Genomic DNA, 22,174 nt, shown 5'->3' with positions numbered 1-22,174 from the left:
GTTGGTTTTCAACAGTTACCGGAAAATCAGAGGAACTTTTTTACCGTGTCCAATTGTCTGCAGGTATGTAGGCAACATTGTGTGTGCGTACACAGACTCTATATACTCTCAAGACTTTTTTCCTTTGTACTCCCTGCTTCCCATCTGACTATCACCATCTTTCATATACCACCAGTTCTCCATCACCCTGCAAACACACATCATACACACATACTCCAACTCCCTGACCTCAACCCATACACTCCCAAAACCTTCGGGGCCACAGAGGAAAGGTGTTTGAAACATACACACATCCTGTCTGTGGAAATACAGTTCAACACACAAATGCCTAGTGAAAACACACACCCGGCAACACACCTCCTGTGTCATATTACACTGTGAGCACGACTTATGGGAAGCTCCTACTCTGTTAGATCTCAAACAGTGAGAAGGATATAAGTGAGTGCCATGGGAGCAAAGGAAAGGAGAAGAAGGTGAGGAGGTGAAGACAGGGATAAGGAGGATTCATCAGTCTTTTTCTTTTCCAGAACAAAATGGAAAGAAGAGCAAAAACATGCAGGCATACAATGGGACATGTGGCCATTTTACCTTATTACACAAAAGAAGCTCCTTCAGTTCAGCCTGAAACTGAAGTAAACTGAAAGGTTGATGGAAAAATCACTTCCAATTTGTTTATTCTCTTCAATGAAGCCAAACAGAAATGAAACCCAGGCAGAGAGGAGCCAACATTTTCTTTGTTTATGGGAAATGTGGTCTTAATTTTGGGAAACACTGGCATTAACAATACCGCTGGTGTCAGATAAATGCTTGCTGTGGTTTCATCTGCTTACTCTTCAGTGTCACCATTAATTTATTCACCATATGTCAATGTTTACGAATGCTACACATAGCACCTATAATGCAAAAACATTTACAGTTTTTCTCACACTGGTAGTATGCTTCTCTGCCTCTGCTAATAGCAATATAAGCATGGATAGCTGATCCACATTTCATCACGGCTTGACTCTTTGTTTCAAAGAAAGAGGATGAAAGATGTGCCTGACCCCCTCAGAGATGAACACATAGACATATACACAATATATGAAGAGCTGCTGTAGCGCTACACAGTCTTTAAAAAGCCAATCAGGGCTTGCTGTTTCTTAAGAATAATACATCTAAAAGTATTTGACACAGGTGCAGACAGACCACAAAACAGAATATGGTGAATTAAGAATGGATTATAGTAGAAGTTTAGACACCCAACCTTAGTGTTCTGTAATCCCTTCTGTTATTCGCCCTCACACTTAGACCCTTGGGAGTTCTCATTGTACTGAAGCGGAAAGGAAGGTGGGTGGCGCAGTGAGGCTGTGAGTACACCAGCAGGGTACCTGGTAGGTGGCATTGATACAGCTGTTCTTACAGGGTTGTTTTGAAGACTTTTATGCATCTCTGCCTCCTTATCCATCAAGGATGCTAATTTCTTATGTCTTGTTCCATGTGGAAAGGGTAACATTTGGAAAACTTCTAATTCCCAAGTTTGCTGGTGTTGTTAGATGGGTCTAAGCCACAGTGTTTTGGGTATATGCATGGTGACAAGAGGTATGTACAGTGTGAGGTGTAGAGTAAGGGATAGAGAGTGGGCATTGAATTTGTGATGATGACAACAGTTGCAGCTCACTGAGTTCTCTCCAACACACCCAATGAGCTCATATGTTGTTGACGATGCTTGTGAGACAAGTTCATCGGAAGAATTTGGCTGTGCTGACTTGGAGCGACTACAAAACATTAGCGTTTACCGCCTGTCACCAATGACCAAAGTCGCTGCCAGCTTGACATGCAGCTGTAAACTTGGTAGGGAACCAAAATAAAGGAGAGGGGAGGGATTTTCCACTTGTGTCCTCATCTCATTTTGATGTTTGTTTGCATTTGACATCCTTAATTAAACATATGTTGCGGCTACTAGCTCTCTGTTGGTTTTACTGACTAAACTAAACGGGATATTTGTAAGCGTAACCTGCTTTCTCCCTTCTAGATGTGTTTGACATCAATAAGGATGTGTTTAAAGATGTAGATATAACTCTGAAGTGTGCTAATGACTTTTCCCTGGAAATAACTATAAACTGTGTTTAAGAAAATAATTGCAGAATCAATTCTAAACTCATAACCGGCTGAGCTGCCTGATTGCTTTATGTAAGAGACAAATCTTGAAATAAAGAAAAAGCTTCTCTCCAATCTCTCTTTCCTCCAACCCTCCCATTGTGTGGTTGGAATACACCCACATCCCGCCCGTACCCTCCCCTCCACACAAATGGTATTTTCTTGTTTAATTTAACAAGAAATGAGTAGTAAATGAAAGCTCAAGCCTCAAATCCCCAACGCGCCCTGTGCTCTGCTCTCCACTCCCTTATGAAAAGGCAATTTGTGAAATTATGTGATAGAGTAATTAGATGGAATTCACCCCCGCCTCCCCACTATACACACTACCCATATTCCCATTTAGACTGCTGCTGTGCTAAACTGAAGTAGGTGTGTGTGTGTGTGTGTGTGTGTGTGTGTGTGTGTGTGTGTGTGTGTGTGTGTGTGTGTGTGTGTGTGTAAAAAGAAAGGGCAGAGGGTTTTGGTATTTTTAGTGTTCATATTGGTATATTCACAGAGTGGGACACACACTCTCACACACATTATCGCTAACGCCCTCTCATTCTGGCTCTCCTCCCCTCCTATTTGTACACAGATGCAGTGTAACGAGGGGCAGCCATGATCGCAGCTCATAAAAGAAGCCAACCCGCAAACCCTCAATGAGCTGCCTTTCTCCCCCTCCTCCTTTCTCCTCTTAAAATGTGTAAAATGCAGAGAGAGAGCGCGTATAAAAAATCCAACTTGAAGGCATAATCCGCCGTTAATACAATTAGAGTCCAATTTAACCACTTGCGTACGCAGATGTAGCTTAGCTTGGGGAGCGCTGCCCCCCCCCTCCTTGGAAATGCTTTTTTACCCTCAACACAGCAGCATGCAGTGGGGGTTTGAGCAGAAACAGGTGTGAAAAGCGATATAATTCATTTTCTGTGCTGGCAGAGGAGGCCAGGAGCCTTGCTGTCGTGGGCCCTGGGTGGTGGAGTAATCTAGACTGGGTGTGCAGGATGGGAGGCGAGTGAGAGGAGTGGATGGATACATGGATGGCTAGCTACACTACTCATTAGAAGCAAGATAATTTCCTCCTCGTCTCAATCACAACTCCTCGTTCGGGTTGCGATTGAACCAAACAACAGGGCAGAGTTGTGCATAACCAACATTTAGAATTAATATTTAAATTCACAGCGCTCTGTAAACTAAACACTTTGCAGTTCCTGAACTTCTCACCTAAGAGAACACAAACCAGATACTCAAAGCCTCATCTAAACAACAGAAGGCAAGGGAGGGAAAAGCGTTTGAGGTCAGAGTTCGCCCTTGCCTCAGATGCCATTATTCTTCGTCTGTTTATTGCTGGAGCCTGAATATGTCAGCACCCTGGTCACCCGCTGCAGCCCTGACCCACCGCAGCAGCCCATTGCTGGGATGGTATTTTTTTTCTTCTAGTTCAGTCATACTTCATACTTTTTATACCGTTATAGTGATAAGAAAATGCAGAATAGCAAGAAATACAGTATGATGAAGGTACACCTTTGAATTAAATTCAGGAAACCGACACTGACATGGACTTTTTCATATTTATGGTTATGGGGGTCTCATGATTATCATTACACTTGTTTGTCTTAGTTATATCTTGCACAACTTAAGCTTCTCATGAAAAATAATTTCAATTAACCATTGAAGCCACCAAGACGCCTTGTTAATGGTTTTGAAAAGACATCAGGAAGCAAGCTAAAAAGGAAGACATCAGCTGACTTTTTATGTGTTTTCATTCATTTATTCATAAACTACAACAAAGGCATGATGTCCATCTTGATACTATAAAGTAATATAGTGGCCTATGTGGCCTGGTGTCTCCGATTAGGTCTTAATTCAATCTTAGCGGCAGTCAGAATCTTAGGCGCCACTGCATTGGGATTTCAAAGAGGTCCTAAGAGACGACAGACAGATGGACAGATCTGCCAAAGGCCTGGCGTGACACTGTGACGAGACAGGGTAGCAGAGGAAAACAAGAGAACAAGTTAGGCTTATTCTCAGCGGTTTTATTCAGTTTCAGATACTCTATCTCTGGGAATGGAATTGGCTTTGGGCTGTGTGTTTGTGTGTGCATTTGTCTGCGAGGACCGATGTTTGTGTAAATGTGGGTGTGTGATTGCGCTGGTGTGTGTTTGTACGAGGGCATTTGGAAGCAATGACTTGTCCGTACCAATCCAAGAGTGGTTGGTGTCAAAGAGGGAGGCAGCTGAGTCAACCTGCCTACCCCCACTACACATTCACACACACATGCACACACATACTGTGCCCCAACCCCCACATTACCCCACACCTTGTAATGAAAACATCATCAATTATCCCTCTTGACAGGCCCCAGGGACCAAAGGCAGACAGCTCTCTTTTGGGGCTTCTCTTTGTGGACTGACCCTTACAGACAAATAGATTTGCTGCACACAACACTTACACTTTGCGACCATTTCAGGAAGGACACGTCAGAATTTTAGATGTTTATTTATTTATTTGTTTATCTGTTTTATTAAAAGGTGATAGGCTAATGATATGACCCATCTTTGCCAAGTAGATAGTGGGTTTTGAGAGCTGGAAATAGCGAGACCAGTCCATCTGGTGGAGGTGCAGGGGGGCAGGAGGTGTGAGTATGTGTATATGTATGTGTGTTATGTGGGAAGCTAGGGAGGGTGTTGTGTGGGAGCGAGGTGGGGGTAGTGGTATGGCTAGGGCAAAGGAAAGGCATCAGTCCTGACATGGAGTCCTGAAAGGCCATCTGTGTCATGATTGATGGATGGATGAGCAGATGAACAGATGGATACAGTATCTATCAAAAAGACTGACACATGGTTCATCTTGGCAGCTTGAAACATATATATACTAAAATATCATCCATTTTCACATGAATTTTACCATCACTAATAGCAATAATCCTATGCTGGGATGCATTCTTTGAAGGTTCAGAAAATCAGATTTCCACATAGGTTCAATCTTGGCAGCATATCTTTCATTCTTTACATTTGAGTGGGTCATGTTTTCTCACATATAATGTCATAAACCTGTTACAAATCAAAATACAGTTTGCATTTATATCACAGAAGCGTGACCCTTTTGCTGAGAAGTGATATAGGAATATAGGAAAGAATCCAGTTAGACAATCCTTCTTTTTAAAAATTGTCATTTAAGGATATTCACATTATTCCCATACTCTAAGCAGGCTGAAGAATCTTTTTGGAAATACTTATATGAACTAGGACCTGCCTTGGGTCAAAGTCCATTTACATTTCTGACAATACTTTAGGTGTACCTTTCCTCCCATTTTCTCCCAACTGCTTCTTGTATCGTTTTACTCCTCTATTTAAAAGCCCTCAAGGGCAGTTAACTTTTAATTCATGTCACCTTTGATCTTTTCTAAAATGTCTGCCATAGATCTAGACCAAAACCACGCTTATGTGTGTGCGTGTGTTGATCTGGCTTCAGTCAAGGAGCGGGTCAGTGTGTTTCCTTGAGAACGTGAGAACTTTACAGACCCTCAAGGTCGGTCAGTAGCAGTGAAGGAGATCACGAGCCTCAGAGCCCCAGCGTGGCTGCAGGACTAAATGCACACACACGCACGCAAACACGCACAGAATCATCTGCTTAAACTGTTCCAGCTTCTTTTTTAGTTTAGCATTAGATTAGATTTTTTTGGAGGGGAAATTCAAAAATGTTTACAAGTTGCAATTAAAGCTTTTTATCCTATATATAGAAACTCATTCTCACTGAACAACATATCAGTGGGTGTTTTTCAGTGTATTAAAATGCAATATTTATGTCAATGACATTAAATATCAAGTTTAATTGAATATTTAATTTGAGCCTTTATACATCATTACTGTTATTACTATCTACCATCTGTTCTTTTCTTTTGGCTAAACCTTCTGCTTTTTTTTTCTCCTCCCTCCAACTCTCACATAATTTCATAGTTGGGAAACTATGAAACAGTTCAGTGTGTGGTTTCATTGTTGCATGTCACGATGATTGATGGCTTCATACTGAACCTGTGCTTCACGCTAGTTCTTTTTTTCATTATCACCTGCATGTGAAGAGTGTTTGTGTGTGTGCTGGGTGGATACAGGCCCAGTAACTCAGATATGTGAAACCATTCTTGGTTTGGTACCCACTAATCAGTTTACAGTGATCTGTAAATCCAGAGAAGAGGTTTGCTCTCAGCTCTAAGTCGCACACAGACACACTCAAGTTGCACACTCTTTTACATAGGACCACATCCATGACGTCAGTAGCTGGGTAGGGTGTGGAGTTCCCCACCATCACTGTGGTATTTATTGGAGAGTGAGTGGCAAGTTGACATATGGAAGAGTCAGGGAAAAATATTGTCATAAATCTGTGGTTAACTTGATGAAATGCTTCTATCCATTGCTTTGCAAGAGATTAGCAAAGCTATCCTGTCATGCACTCTCTAAGCAAATGCATAACCTCCGAGTGGCTTTTTTGTTTAAAACTCCTCAAATGAGACTTTTGGCAGAAAAATGTTCACCACCCTTCAAGTAACTGAGTTTAGCATAGGCTCTGTGTAGCATGATTTTGTCTAGCCAGTGATATATTAACTCTGCTAAGTGTGAAATCACATTAGCGCTAGCTGTTAGCCATTATCCATTAGGCTGTGTTTGGTGATCCAGAGGATTGTGGGATATTTTCTGGCTGGAGTCAGCAGCTCAATACCTTTTACTTACAGCAACTGCTGCAGCTTGCCCTAGATACATTTGGTGTGGATGTGCGTGTGTGCGTGCGCGCGCACGCCTGTGTGTGATTGCATATGCAGTTGTGCAATTATTTGTATCTGTCAGCCTCATGTCTCTTTTGTAAATGCCGAGTGAGTGTGTGCATGCCTTTGTGTCTCATTCCATGCGTGTGCTCGATAGACGTTGTGGCTTTGCCATTGTGGTAATCAGTTTGCGCGTTGGCTGAACTAATTTATCAATTCAGTTCCTCCCACTTGTATTCTCTCCCATGCGTGAACCCTCTCTCTTTCCCCCACACTCTGTGTCCCTTTCTGACAAAACACTTCTTTCTGAAAAACCATAAGGGTTTCCTATCTTTTATGCATGCCTTCTGCCTCCCTGACTTCTCCCTCCTTCTCCTCCTTTCTTCACTCCCTTTTTACTTCCTTTTTTTCTATAATGTACAGCTGTGTTTCCTTACATTTTAATGGTCTTGAACCCCGATGTCATGGAAATATTGGTGCTCTTGTGCTGTTTCAAAGGGGAAATGGCACAAGAGCACAGGGGAGAGAACCATGATTTATAGATAAGATCTGGTGATATCCTAATCACTTGTCTCATAATCCTGTGATAAAGTTTTTTTTTCTTATTTTTACATTGGGGAGAAAAATAACCCCTGTCAGGATTATGATCCATTAGCGGCAGGTGGCATGGATAGTATGGCTATAGGTTGGTAGTGTACTATTGACCAGCTGATCCAGGGTGCCTCAGTCAGGTGTGTGTTGTACGCTCATCTGTGACGCACACACACACACAAACAAGCATGCATGTGTACGTTTATGTGTATTTGTGTGTCCATTGGAGTGAGGGAAATCATAGCTAGTGAACCAGGTGGTGAATGCAGACAGGCAATAACTCATGGTAGAGGAGTCGAGCAGAGCTGAGGGCTGGCAGAGAAGATGTGTTGGGAAAACCTATACCAATGCACATACCCTGTCATTTTTCTCACTTTTTCACTGACTTGTCTTTCTTTTACGTCTTCTCCAAACATATTTGTAACACAGAGTAAGATCCTCATGTATTTCTGTACTCTTGTCTTTAAAGTCATCCTTTTATTTATAGGCAGCATATTTCACACTATATTTGCCGGCTTTCTTCTCTAATTGCTCCTTTCACTCTTTCTGTCTATATTGTTAGCAGAACGTGGACAGGACTGAGGATGCTGCTCACTTGTTTGTTACGACAGATTAAGTCATTGATTTGCTAAAGCGGTGCACTGATGGTGAAGGCCCTCTGCTGCTGAAGATGTGGAGGTAGAGAGAGATGAATGAAGCAGAAGGAGGAAATTGGGGAGGGGGGAGGAGGCATTTCACAAAGGAGAAAGAGAAGACAGAAAAGATGGGAGCTAATTGTAAAGGGAGAAGTTAAATGAAGGTGGGAGAAAAGAAGGTAGAAACAGAGGCAGCCCCAGATAGTTAAGGAAAAAGCTAAATATAGAACAGAGGGATGGAGGGGGCGGTGACGGGTGAAAAGGATAGGAAACTAGAGGGACTCGGAAAGGAAGCTGAGAGGGGTGTAGGTGCACTCTGAATGACAGAGATGTCAGAGGGAGAAAGAGGAGGTGAATGTGAAAGCTTCATCTTATAATAACAGTGGCTGTAACCTTCCTCTATCTACTACCTGCTTTAAAGAGCATAAGGGAGCAATTGTGAAATACCTTTACCTAGTTTCAGTATTCCCCCAATCCAGGTTCTTTTCACCCCCCTAGGGGCCAGTGGTGAGTTTCTAATTAAAACGTTGGGGGCAAAAGGGTAATTATGATAATAACATAATAATATCGCCGGGGTTATTAGAATGTGCCGTGGTCCCCAAATTGCTTCCTCTGAGAGATCAGATTTCAGTTGCATTACGTAAAGTCAAATTTCCTTGAAAGTCAGGTGAAATGAAATGTATTCCCCCATGGTCGAAGTGCAATCTGAGAATCTGATTCCCTCTTGTATGTCATGGACATGAATCTAAAAAAAGCTTTACAGTTTCTCACCACAATGACATGTCTCTGTTCTCCTCTTACCTTCATCCTTAGTCTATACTGAGGGTTTATGTGTTTAGAAAGTCTACGTTTTAGTGCAGTAGTTTTTGTTTTCTTTCTTTGAACTCACCAGTAATAGCTCATAGTTTCTTACAGCCCTGTGTAAAAACTTCCATGTATTGTAGTTGCGTATAACAAGAGAACATTTGTTTGCAAGCTTAGAGATCAGTGCTAGAATGGTAGCTCCGAGCACTGTAGCTTGGAGCTAGCATGCTTGTGCTCCAAGGGGCATCCCACTGGTTTCTCTCAGCTTTCTATGGTACCTTACTAGGATGATGCTTTTTTGGATCCCTGTTACTCCCTATTTACACACCCCCTCATTCCCAGGCAGCCCTGAGGCAGCCCACCTCCAGCTGTGGCTGCCGTTCTCTGCACTGCTTGGTGCAAGTGCCGATTGCTTTGGAGTGCCTCCCCTCGCTCAAATAGGCGGTAATTACGGGCTTAAAGAGGTTTAGTGGTCCAGCAAACTACATAATCACCCCTTGAATTAGCCTCAGCTCATCAGCCTCAGTCCAACGAGCAGTGCTTACCACTAGCATTAGCTAGCATGCTGCACTCCCTTCTCTTTATTGCACAGAGGGAAGCACAGCAGCAGGTGTTGTGCAACATCCGGCCCCCTTAATAAATTTAGCCTTCCCTGTGCTGGAATAGGGAGGACTAATGAAGCACGCCTTCATAGTGAAAACAACCAGAAAGTACACACACACACACACACACACATACACACACACACACACACACACACACACACACACACACACACACACACACACACACACACACACGATTCTTTCCATCAGCACCAACAGACCTCACCCTTTATATTATACGTATATATGGCACTTTCTAAAGACTTGTCATGTACCTACATGCTATAAGCTTAAGTCTACACATACATTAGAGACACACCCTACTGTACACAGCACACAGTTGTTGTAGGTTTTTAACACCCAGTTATATTGCAACACAGTGGCTGCTGTCCTGCATTGTACCCTGAGAGTGATGGATGATTCTAATCATCAATTATCATTCTGTGGAAGCTGGTAATGCTGTACATTGTCTAATCCACTTTGTACCGGAGCTTTAATGACATACTTTTCACCCTTTGCGTCACCAGCTAACTAGATTTATCTCATTCCCATAGGCAAGAGCGCTGTGAGATTTCCCTAAATCAACAAAAGCTGTTTTTTGAGAGGGCAATGCTCATTAATGAATAAAAAACCCAAGAACATCTGCTTTTCCACATTTTTTTTTCATCCCGAAAAGAGATGGAGAGATTTGATGACAAAAACAGTTTGAAAGGGGGTTTCTTTGCAATTTATGGTGCATATATCGAGCCCCCCCCCCCCCCCCCCCCAAAAAAAAAACAGAAAAAAAAGGTTTATGAATTATTCATACAAGCTTTGAGCTAGTTTACTGAAGACCAGTATGATAAAAAAAGGCTGTTCCTGCTTTTTTTTGGGTAGCGCTAAGAAGGGGACATTTAATTTTGCACAGGCTTTTCAGACAGAAGAGACTCTGCATCTCTCATCTCGTAGTTGGTTCATTTTGAGTTTCTCAAAAGATCTGTTTTTGCACTGTTTAGTTATTTTGCGTCGGAGCAGCCTGAATCAGAGGAAATTAGGTTAGGGGTGCTTTGTTTTTCTTCTGTTGTTGTTTTGTTCACTCTCACTCCCTTTTCTTTTTTTCTTTAATCCCCCCTTTCTCCCAGAGCCAGCTTTGTTGCTGGGTCCCTGCTCCCTAATGAAGTCAAAGGGATGTCAGTCGATGCCACCTACACAGAAAGGAATTTGAAATGGCGTAGCTCTCACAGCACAGCATGAACACACACACACACACACACACACACACACACACACACACACACACACACACACACACACACACACACACACAGTGTAGATGAAACTTTGACTCTATGAGCAAAAAAAAAATTATAAAATAAAATAAAACTGAGAAATTGGAAGCTTGCTGTATGAGATAGAACAGGCTTACAGTTTGGAACGCTTGTTTTAAAGTCTGCTCGTGCGCAGGGTTCAGGGTATTTGTTGTTAGCATAACAATGTGCTCGGCTCTCCAAATATTTAAGGTAATCTCATGCTCGTCTGTCAGGAGCAAGGCCACACTTCCAGTAAACCCTATGTTTTAGAGTGTGCATGTGTGCATGCATGTTTGTGGAAGACAGTTTGGTTTGATACAGTGATGCCCTTCTAGCCAAAAAGGCCTCCGGATTAGCCGTCAGGCATTCCTGATAGGCAGCTCGGTTTCCACAGAGATTTGACCTGGGAACAGTGAGGGGAAGAGATCTGGCCAAGTCAAGGCTGTTTACTTTTTACCTTAAGTGGTACATGCAAGTCGGTTACCGTCCATTATTTTGTTGGTGTTTAACCTGCTTGGTTTCAGGTCAGGAGAGTTATGCTGCTTTCACAAGCCTGCTTACAAATATTTCCAAGGGTATCTTGTTGGTTACAGTGGTACACTAGGGGAAAGTGTTGCATATTACCAATTTGTTTACTGTTATCATTGCATTTTCTAACATCTTTGTGCCTTGTGGCCTTCTGCAACCATCTGGTGTTAAAATAAGCTAACTGAAAATACCACTGACCCATGTCTGTTATCCACAGATTGTGCAGTGTCATGGCCTCTTTTTTGAGGGGACGTCACATGGCTGTGACAACATATGATTTTCCTCTCTCCTCTTCCTCTCTCCATCCTGTTTCATGGTTGCAGTTTTATAAAGCTAATGTGGCGTGTCAAGCCTTTTTAATGGGAAACGCAGAGGCTTGGGAAGTGTAGCTTTAAATAGAAATATATGCAATGATAACACCCTAATGCAAATGGCTAAAGAAGAAACACAGAGAAGTGTGGCTACAGTGAAACTGGTTATGAAGGTGTAATCACACATGTTTAGTAAAGATGCTGATTTTAAGCTATATATAGAAAATGGAAACAATTGTAGACAAATTTCCATCAAAAGTAAAACAAGGAAAGAAAATGTTTTTATACAGAAGAGGAAAAGGCAGCGAGACAGAGATAATAACAAAGAATTGTTTTTGTTGAGGAGGAGGCAAGATAAAGAGAGAAGAACAACAGCACGATAAAGACATTTTTAAAATGTTCCACCTTTCATGGTCATATAGTGCTTCCCCAGCAAAAGAGACTACTTTTTCCTTTTGCCCATTTATTACTACCAACACATTCAGGTGAGACTTGCACGGCACAAAACAAGAATTGGGGAGCTGTGACCTTTTAGGAATTCTGTTCTTTTTTTTGTGTCAAAGTTTATCAGAATTTTTACTCCAGATGAGATCAAGAGACACTTTGTGCTGTAAAGGTCAAAAGTTCAGTCCTCATGAAGGGAACTAGGGAATGACACCAAGCAAATGCTTGTTCCCATATACTAAGCTACCATAACTTAATGTTTCTCATAACTAAATAAACATGCGGGACATGAAATCAGACTTTTACCAGGGTAGCTAGTGTGAAGCTTAGGTCGGGTAACTTTAAAAATGTTAGTCTTTAACAGAACAACTTTTCATCCCTTTCATAATATCTTAAGTAATTTATTATGGCTACTTTAAGTCACTTTTAGATCCGTGGAGTTTTTCTATTCGAGTCCTCACGAAATTAAAATTTTACTTCAGTGGTATGTGTTCAGAGCCTTATTACCAGCTCAAACTGATGATACTTTATTTCAAGTGTTTTTTTAAAAATTATTTAATATATTTTTACAAATCTGGAAAAAGTAATATAATTCCTATTTTGTTGTATGTTTAATTGTTAACTGTAGCAGTTCACTTTTTTTTTTCTACCGTCATGCCTAGAATAGTTTTCTCTTGGGTTATGGTTGGAACGGGGGAGTAAAAAGGGGGCCTACAGAATATTCATGCTCTTATCTCTTTTTTAAACCCTGGGGCTCCAGATATCCATTTCCATGTCTCCTCTCCTGCCTCCCCCTTCCCTCTTCCTCTTTCTTTCTTCTATCTATCCCGCTCTTGTTCTTGTCTGAGGAGGTCAGAGAGGAAGACGGTCAGACAGGGAGGGGATGTTACTGATGCTCTGTTACTCACCCCCACACACAGATCTGCACGCAAAGATACATACACACACCATATTCAGACCATGCACAGCTAAACTTACTTGTAAACCATGCAAGCTCAGTGGCTCAAATAAGAACAAGGAAACATATTCAATTCTGTGCACATATTAACTTGCAGGGCAAAGCAAAGTAAAATCTTTGACTCTATCGGACAAACAAAATGTACAACGGAAATGTACACCCATACTCTTACATACTCAGATTGATAAGACATGAAGAAGAGAAGGAAGCAAAAACACACACCCCTCCTGGCACCCACATGCTCAGAGCCTAGTGGAGAGCAGGGTGGAAATTCTCATGAAAGGAGCTGTATATTTGGAGAAGACATATCATTAAGATAGGCGGAGGAAAGAGGGAAGGGAGGGAAGGATGCGCAGAAACTTTCCATCTGCTCTTTTAAAGAACATGTTATTGCTTTTCTCACTAAAGGCCTCTCTCTCTCTTTCTCTCTCTCTCTCTCTCTCTCTCAACCCGCTGAACCTCAGCCAAAGGCCGTTAAGACACCAGAATCGCTCACAGACAATATTAAAACTGGCCGACTTGTTGCTCAGCAAGAAACTAAATCACAGTGTTTTGACAGATAGGAGCTAATTTGGAGGTTTAGGGAAAAAAGGAGGAGAAAAACAGTTTTAATGTTCTGGCTTCATGGCTATCTCTTCCTCTAAACTCTTAAATTAAGTGAGGACTTTTTTGTATGTGAAAACTTGTAAAGGAGTTTGCTTATGTAAAGTAGAAGTCTCAGTGCTCACGTACTGAAGTTCTAGTGATTGTCCTGGAAGTTGTGTTATCAGCATAATATGCGTTTAACTGTAAACAAAAAAAATACTCGTAATTTAAAAAAAAAATTGACACTGAATAAATGAATAAATTACGTTATTTCTGACTGATTTCTTTTAACCATTTCTTTATATATTTAATTTAATTATTGTATAAAAATTAAAAGAACCTCAACCTTATGCTTATGTTTATCCTTAAGTAAATGTACTTATTACATTCTACCACTAGCAGGATTTGTGTCAAATGAAATGCTGTAAGAACATTTTTCTTCCAGTACTGTAGGCTGAGACCGAGATAGTCACACACACTGTCTGTTTGTGTATTTTATTTATGCATCTGTCTGTGTAAGTGCGTATCTGTGCTGGTAAGCTAGAAGGAAGGGAAACATTGAAACAGGGTGTATTTGTGCTGTATTGTGGCCTCTGGCATGGCTGCATCCCCCTGATATCACGAGGCAGACACTCCACAGATCTGTGACAAGCAGAATAGACACATTGATCTTTTCATGTTCAATCATCTTTTTTGTTGCAAAGAGAGACATGTTTTTCACATGATTAGCTGAGATTAAAATGTCAGAAGTGTATGTGTAGATATGATATATAAAGCAATGCATCAGGGCATCGGATGACACAAGCCGTAAGAATAATGTTTTCTCACTTTCACCCACAGAGGAAGGCAAGTGCTGCCTCAGATTTTCTGCAGTTATTTTCCTTTGGTTTTTATCTGATTGGGCAAAAATATGGAGGCAACTTGCACACACACTGAAACAGCACTGTGTGTATATGTGTGTGCATATGTATGGGCAGTTCACATGCATATATGCACACTAACACACACACGTACAGGCGAACAAAAATGGCTGTAAAAAAAAGAACTGGACACAAATTTGGCCAGAGGCGACATGCAATTATAACTTTGTGCATGAAATTAGCCTCCTTGTGTTCCCATTCCCTGCAACCAATCACATGGACAAGGGAAGACTGGGAAAAAATCAGTCTCCCCTCGCTGTGCCGGGTGGTTCCAGCATTAAACACAATCCTGTTCATTATGCACTGAAAAAGCTTTAATGAAAAAATGAAAAAGCTGGCGCCGCACTAATTTTGCACATCTGATTGACTAACAAGGAGACATACCCTTGATAGATGTACTGCAAATATCATACAGCAGCCATATGTGTGGTGCCTGTTTTTGAACACAATAACTTGGGATTTTTATCGAAGCACATGTTAGCGCTGCGAGTACCTCTAAGCTCGACTCGGCCTATTTTTAAGAGAGCAAATTAACCTAAAAATATTTGAATTTGTTCTTTAAAGTCAGTAGCATAAGATTTTCTAAGTTTTTAGACAGTCATTGTTAAATACTACTACTTAATCATTGAAAAGCAGTGCTCTAAAATAGTGCTGACTGGATCATTAAGCCAGATTATCCTCATGCTGTTTAGTTTTTGATGTATCCCTTCTGTAAATGTATACACAGCTTTTGGATTATAGATAGTCCTCCAGTTTGTGCTAGCCTTTCAACAATCTATTCTCTCCATCGCTCCCTTTCCCCTCCCTCCTCTTCTCCTCTGTTACGGCCTGCCTATGCCGTACTGCACAGTCCATGTCTTGTCTGAGTCATGAACAGCACATTGTACTCCATGAACAAGGCTCCGTGCAACTGTGATACCCCCTACTCCAATATAAATCAACACACTCCCCAAGTTCGCATTTATCCCATTTATTCATTCTATATATTTAAACAGGTGGCTCAAATTTAACTGTTCTCAGCTGGCTTCTTGATAGGAGGGGTCACAGTCACTGGTTTATATTTAAACACTGACTTTAGAAGTCACTTCGGGCTTTTCGTGTCCATGATGCATTCGTTAGTCTTCAGATGAATAAAAAATCATTCAGATTCCAATTTGGATCCTCGAATAAGGAGGAAGGATCTTTTATCTTTTACCTGTTAATATTATTGTTGCACAAATGAGTGAAAAAGGGATGTCTTCTAAAATCAAGGTGATGCAGTTTGATTAAAACATATTAAGAGTTACGAAAAATGAAAGTTTATTGGGTGTATGTGTATAACTTCTTCGCCCTCCACCCGATATAAGACTCGACACAGCATTGAATGATATGTTTTGGTGGCATTCTTTAATTTTGGGGATAGGGATCATATTGTGCAGTTAAGCCGTAGAAATAATTGCAACAAAAAGACAAACTTAACAGAGTCATGTTATTGTACACACTGTAATAAGGATAAAAGCAACCAGCAGCAATAAAGACGCGAGTTTTACATCCTCTTGTCTCTATTCCATCGGCTTAATGTTACATATTCCCCACTCTCTGATTACATATGCAGCGGGGTGAAAGGGGGGCCATTGACGCGAATATATTTGTGTAAGAGGCTGCCTAATTACTAGAGCTGGTTCTCCACTTCACTTAACTTTCTAATTGGCTTGCCTTTTTGGCTGCCATTAATTACAAGATTTCATATTCCATTAATGATCGGAGGGGGTGGCACATTAATGTGCACACACTCAGATGTACTTACAGTATACATAGACATACACACAGGCACATACTGACACCTATGCACCAATGAGCATGAGCACACATCTCATTTTCTAGGTCTCATTACAGCGCATGGTTTTGTATGTGCAACTGTGTATGTGCAACCTGTGCCCTGCAACATCTCTTTCCCTGCTAAAAGACACATCAAAGCCCTTTTAAAAACACAAGAAGCTTCATTAAACAATTTGTGGTCAGCCTTTTCTCAAAGTGTCTCTGTCTCCTGCAGCATCCCTACCCATCGGAAGAACAGAAGAAACAGCTGGCGCAGGACACAGGACTCACGATCCTACAAGTGAACAACTGGTAAGTCATTTCAGAGTTTACATGCAGTCGATTTCAGGAGTTTGACCCCCCAGGCTATCCCAGTTCTTGATGATTAGAATTAATGCCTCCACTCCACCTCTATTTTCATCACGCACACACCATTTACTGAATCATCCTCACCTAGATCAATCCATCTAAAGAGATATGGCCTGGAGTGATTTTCCAAACCAACAGCCTAACTCGGCCCAAACATGAGAATCCATGTTAATTAAGAATCAAACTACTATCTGAAAACATCCAATAAAATCATCCAAGATGCACAACTTATAAAAGAATGATTACTGCTCTGAGACTAATTATAGGGTTTTACTTTAGTTGTCTTATTTTGGGGTTTGCGGCTTTTTGTAGGCTTACCTTTAACTGTGATTAGCATTTGTTTTAAACACTTGGAGAACATCATTTAACATTCATCTGCTCTTTTTAAATTTTTAAAACATACATTTATTCAGTTTATACACTCTGTTATCCTGAATTTTCCTCTTTTTTTTTCTTTTGCAAATTATCCTGAAGTCTGAAAGTAAAATATGAACAGGAAACACTGTATATTCTGATTTGGACAAAAAAATCCTCTAAGAAGCTTAGTTACCTTTGTCTTAACAACTCAGTTCAGTCCAATACAAATGTATCTGTGTAGCTCCAAATCCCAACAATGGTCACCTTAAGGTGCTTTATATACTAAGGTATGGATCCAACAATATTAGACAGAAAATACCAGAGACCAGACAAACTCTCTTTTAACATGAAGGTGAGGAGTAAAAGAAAAGGGGGGAAAGAGCCCAAAGAGACAAAGATAAAGCACAAACTATGGAAGAGAGTAGATAAAGGTTAATGATCCAATAGTGGCATATAAATGCATCAAGAATGAAAATAAGGGAGTGGAGAAGATGGGAAGTCCCCCAGCAGCCCAAACCCGCATCAGCATACTAAGGCATGGGCAGGGTCACCTGCTCCAGCCCTGTGATTAAAAAGGAAAATTTTAAGGCCTGTCTTCTGAATTTAAACTGGGAGCTGATTCTATGGGAGAACAGCGTGATAGCCAAAGGAACTGCATCCAATTACTTTTGCAAACTCTGGGAACCAAAAGCCTGCAGTCAGAGTACAAAGTGAACAAAAGTCAGTCAGAGAACAAAATGACCATATATTATTGTTATTATTTAGTACTTATTTTTTAACAAGGCATTTGAAGATGTCCTTGTTAGCAAGGAGCCTAGCATATTAGCGGACAGGCTGATTGCTAACTAGCCTCTGCAAATTACTGCTCTGTAAGTGCCAACTGGCCTGTTAATTGGGCATGGACTGAGCCATAAAATAAGGTTGCTAAGTATCCATTTTAACCTTAGGTAATACTGTAAAAGGTAAAAGGAGGCTCTGTGTCCTTTTGCGGCTAGTCTTATCAGAGAGATGGCTATCAGCACATGCTTAGTGTTATTAGCCATGTCTAATTAAAGGGGCTCAAGTCTGGGTAACCAAGGCAGGGCCCTTGCAGAGGGTGTTTGATCTAAGCAGCCCTTAAAATAATCCTTGAAAGTATCAGTGAGTTTGCTTGGTAGGAGCATGAAAGTGGAGACTGCAGAAAAAGCAAAGAGGAGGAGTGAGAGTTGAAGAGGCAGACAGTGAAAAATAGATGAAGAGAAGGAGAAAGGGAGAAGGGAAGAAAAGGAGATGAGACATGATAACTCCCCATTACCAGTGGCCTAATGATGTTAACATTATTCCCAGCCATTGTTTAATCTGAGACCTCAGAGACAGACAGACGTTAGATTAGGGTATGATGTATCAGTCTTTGGAGAATTCATTTTATACCAGGCCAAAAACAATACACACACATACTGGTGAAAAAAGGTCTCCGGACCAGGGGAAATCCTAGAGGTTATCAGATCACGTGACCCCTCTGAAATCCATGGGGATCAATCCTTACAGCTGAGATAAAGCCAAACTCTGTCTGCACACACGCCTGTGTCTGTGTGTGAGTCACAGACAGTCACATGAACAGTAGCTTGGTCACTTAATACTGACTGTGTGTTCTCAATCTGTTTGTTATATTTATTGGTAGGGGAATAGCAACACACCCCGAAGGTGTGTATGCATGTGTATTTGTGCAATACCAACACACACTGTGTAAATCGTAGGAGGTTAATCTTGGTTTGTAGAAGATGTGTGTGTCTGTGTGTGTGTTTAAAAGAGAGGGACCGGGGGTGGTTAATCTAAGGGGTATTAGCTGTTAAACCCTCCATGCTGGGATCCCGCTGCCCCCTCACATTTTGTTGTATACGTGCATGTGTATGTGTGTACACGCTTGTCCACAGGCATATTTCCATGCATGGTTCGGTTGTTTGAGCAAGCGAGCAGTACAGTGTGGCATGGAAGGGCGATCAAGGAAAACAATAAAGTGAAAACATGGAGTGACAAAGAGATAAAGACAAAGAAACTGACCAAAAAAAGAGAGAAGAGAAAAGGAGGATAAGCATAAATGGAAGAGGGGGAAAAAGATGATAAAAACAAATGAAAGAAAGACAATGACAGAGTAATAGAGAGCGAGGGGTTACGTTAGGGGAACTGCCATTTCACAGTCATGTTGTTGTGCTGGTTGGGAAGCCCCGTCATTGGGTGTCTCCATAGCAACCCCCAGTGATGTTACCTTCTGACCTACTGATTTAGTGAAGTCAATTTTCCTAGATGTGATTCTGTTTGTCAGTGCTTTGGAAAACCGTACTCACAGACATATATACAAATGAGTACACAAACGCGCTTCACATCTTGTGTGTTCTCTTGCAAAATGGGTGCAAAAGAAGACTTCCAAAAGTATAAAACGCCTAGTGGGAGTGTGTTTCACAGTCACATGCAGGCCATGGGCAATGAATTCATGTTAAACAGCTCAGGATGTACCGGGGTCATCCATGATCCGTGCTTATTGTCCCAACAGGGGATGACTTAACAACTGACAAAGAAAAACTCTTGTCAGAACATTAAGAACACACACTCTTCCTTTCTTCCCCTGCATCAACATAGACACATACAATCTCTCTATTGTACTGTACAATGTGTGTTACCTCACATATATTGCATAATCACACACTGCAATATAACCATATACTCTCCCTCTGTCTCCCGCACCATAGATGTGTTAACACACATGTTGGTGTGCATTATTGATGAGTGAGCACGCGGTAGGGCTCAGCAGATTAAATAAAAATGCTAAAGGCCGGCAAGGGGCGCAGATCACTCATGAATTATTGGCAGAAATACGCTGCACCAGGGAATCTCAATTTGAATGGAAAAAGTGTGCGTGTGTGTGTGTGTGTGGCAATACATGTTCACATTTACAAAGCAGAATCATATACAGAGAATTTAAGAATATTCTATAGCAAACGGAAATTTCTCGCGCCCCCTGGCATAAACGAGTAACAGAATGATGTACATTAAAACATAAGTGCAAAGTCTCCCATAGACTTTATAGAGCAGTATAGTATGTCACAAAGAGCACTCACCCATGTGAATGCTTATGACGTTAAAAGTTCATTAACAAACCTGTACTGTAAATTCTAAAGAATAAATCAACCACAAAGAAAGTTTTTTTTATTTTATAGTTTTTAGTAGTTTATAGTATGCATTATGTTGTGTTGTTTAAAAAAACAAAGTAAATTTAATCTGTTTTTTGTTCCTGTATTATTTTAGTCTTCTAATAATTTTGGGCTACAAAAAGTTTTTGCTTTTTATCTCATCTTATTTCACTGAGCTGTAAAACTTACACACAAACTGCTGCCACCTCACAGGCCTGGTGTTGCATGACAAAAGCAAACAGCGTGACAGAAAAGATAAAATCTGTGTGCAAAATCAAACAAATCTTTCAGGCTTTTATTTGCATTGCAATTATGATACTGAAAAAAAATTCAAAAGGATCTCCAAAAGGAGAAGTTCTTTTGTTCCTTCGAGTGCATGTACTTTAGGAACACAAGTGCATATGTTCTACTAAGTGAGAGCTGGATTACACTGTCCAAACTGTTTGGTTATGTTTTTCAGAGGCATGTCAACAAAACAAAAGAAATCCTGGGATGGAGCAATAGGGGGAAAGAATTCTCATGTCTCAAGGAGACGAATTCATAACTGACCTCTCCTCAGCATGCAATATAAAGATAGCTGGATCAGTTGATTGGTAAAGAAAGAAGTTGAGGAATAATTCGATTTAGATCTGCCGATAGACCCGTGTTTATATCTGTCGGCAACCATAGTATGGACATGTTCTTTCACAATACAACCTTTTACCTGCTCGAACAATTACATCATTCTGGACTGAGCCAGGAGCTAAAAGCTCCATGCGTAACATATAAAATGTCTTTTTTTTTCTCTCTCTCGCTCTCTCTACTCTCTGTTTCTCTGGATACAGTCAGTATCTCTGTGCTAAGTTCTCCTAACGCTCCAGTGATGTAAAAATCGATGGCGAGGTCATCAGGTTTCCCTTGTTGGCTGCCCCTCCCCTTCCTGCCTGCAATTTAATAATACCCCTTTAAAGGCAGTGTTTAAGCCCCGCCGAGCAATTGTTTTGTCAATAAGACCTCCTTTTACGAACGTCTTAAAAGCATGCACAGAGTGAGAGTGAGGGAGAGAGAATGAGAAAGAGAGGTAGTATTTAAAAGGGCAGAGTGGACGGACGTTCGGGCTACTTAGGAAAGGGGGGCATGGCACATACATATGCTGCTTATCGGGTTTCTGAAAGCACAGGCAGGGGGAACATAGAGGAAGAGGTGAAAGAAGGGAAGGGGAGCAAGTAAGGGAGGACAGATAAGTGGAGCAAGGTGAAAGGAAAAACATGCAAAGAAGAATGACAAGAAGCACTTGCTGTTTATTATTTTTACCTAATAAATTGGTTAATTCAACTTAGGTTGAAGATCTAATTTTGTTTTTGGTTTGTTTTCGAGTTACAGTAATGTTGCTCTGGAACTGAGATGTGGTTAGACCACAAAAAACGTTATTGGAAGAACAAGAATGTCAGGTTAGGTGGTGTGAAGGCCTCTGAAGCATATGAAGGAAAATCTAGGTTTAAATCTTACCTCCTCTATTTGCCATGCATATTTCCTCCTCAATAAGGCATTCATATTGTGTGTCCAGTCTGTTTTGTCACTACTTAAAGTAGTTAAAAATGTCATTAATGCATCTGGCAAACGTTGTCATCAAATACACAAATACATACACAAACACACACGAAAGGACTCACTTTGAAGGAAATGTTTTAATATCTGGAAGAGTTGATTACTAAAAAAGATCCACCTATTGGACGAATAATAAACTGTGTTAAACAGTTGAAATAATGAGAGCAGATGACAACATGTTTCAGTGTTCTGCAAGCTGACAGGCTAAAGAGAGAGATGCTGGAACTTGTTCACAGAAAGTCTTCTGAGGTGTGTGTTTGTGTGTTTTGGAATTAGCAGGCCAAGTTTCAGTCTATGCCCCGAAGCTTGTTTCGTACACTGCAGCTGTGTCAAGTTGCTTCAGCCTGAAACTCCTT

The 22,174-nt window shown here is 41.0% G+C and overlaps 1 protein-coding gene across 2 annotated transcripts in view; it reads left to right on the top strand.

The window, feature by feature from the left end:
* meis1b (Meis homeobox 1 b) overlaps nt 1-22,174 on the top strand; it is a 77,352-nt gene that overhangs the window by 37,138 nt on the left and 18,040 nt on the right. For both annotated transcript variants that reach the window (XM_014333612.2, XM_005922421.3), the window contains exon 9: nt 16,574-16,650. In XM_014333612.2, the coding sequence (XP_014189098.1) occupies nt 16,574-16,650 (77 nt within the window). The remainder of the gene's footprint in view (nt 1-16,573; nt 16,651-22,174) is intronic.

This window comes from Haplochromis burtoni, unplaced genomic scaffold, assembly GCF_018398535.1.
Source record: "Haplochromis burtoni strain Fernald_Lab_line unplaced genomic scaffold, NCSU_Asbu1 Contig_57, whole genome shotgun sequence".
NCBI classification, from domain to species: Eukaryota; Metazoa; Chordata; class Actinopteri; order Cichliformes; family Cichlidae; genus Haplochromis; species Haplochromis burtoni.
The sequence above is the reverse complement of the archived record's forward strand: the minus strand, read 5'-3'. Positions and strand labels throughout refer to the sequence as shown.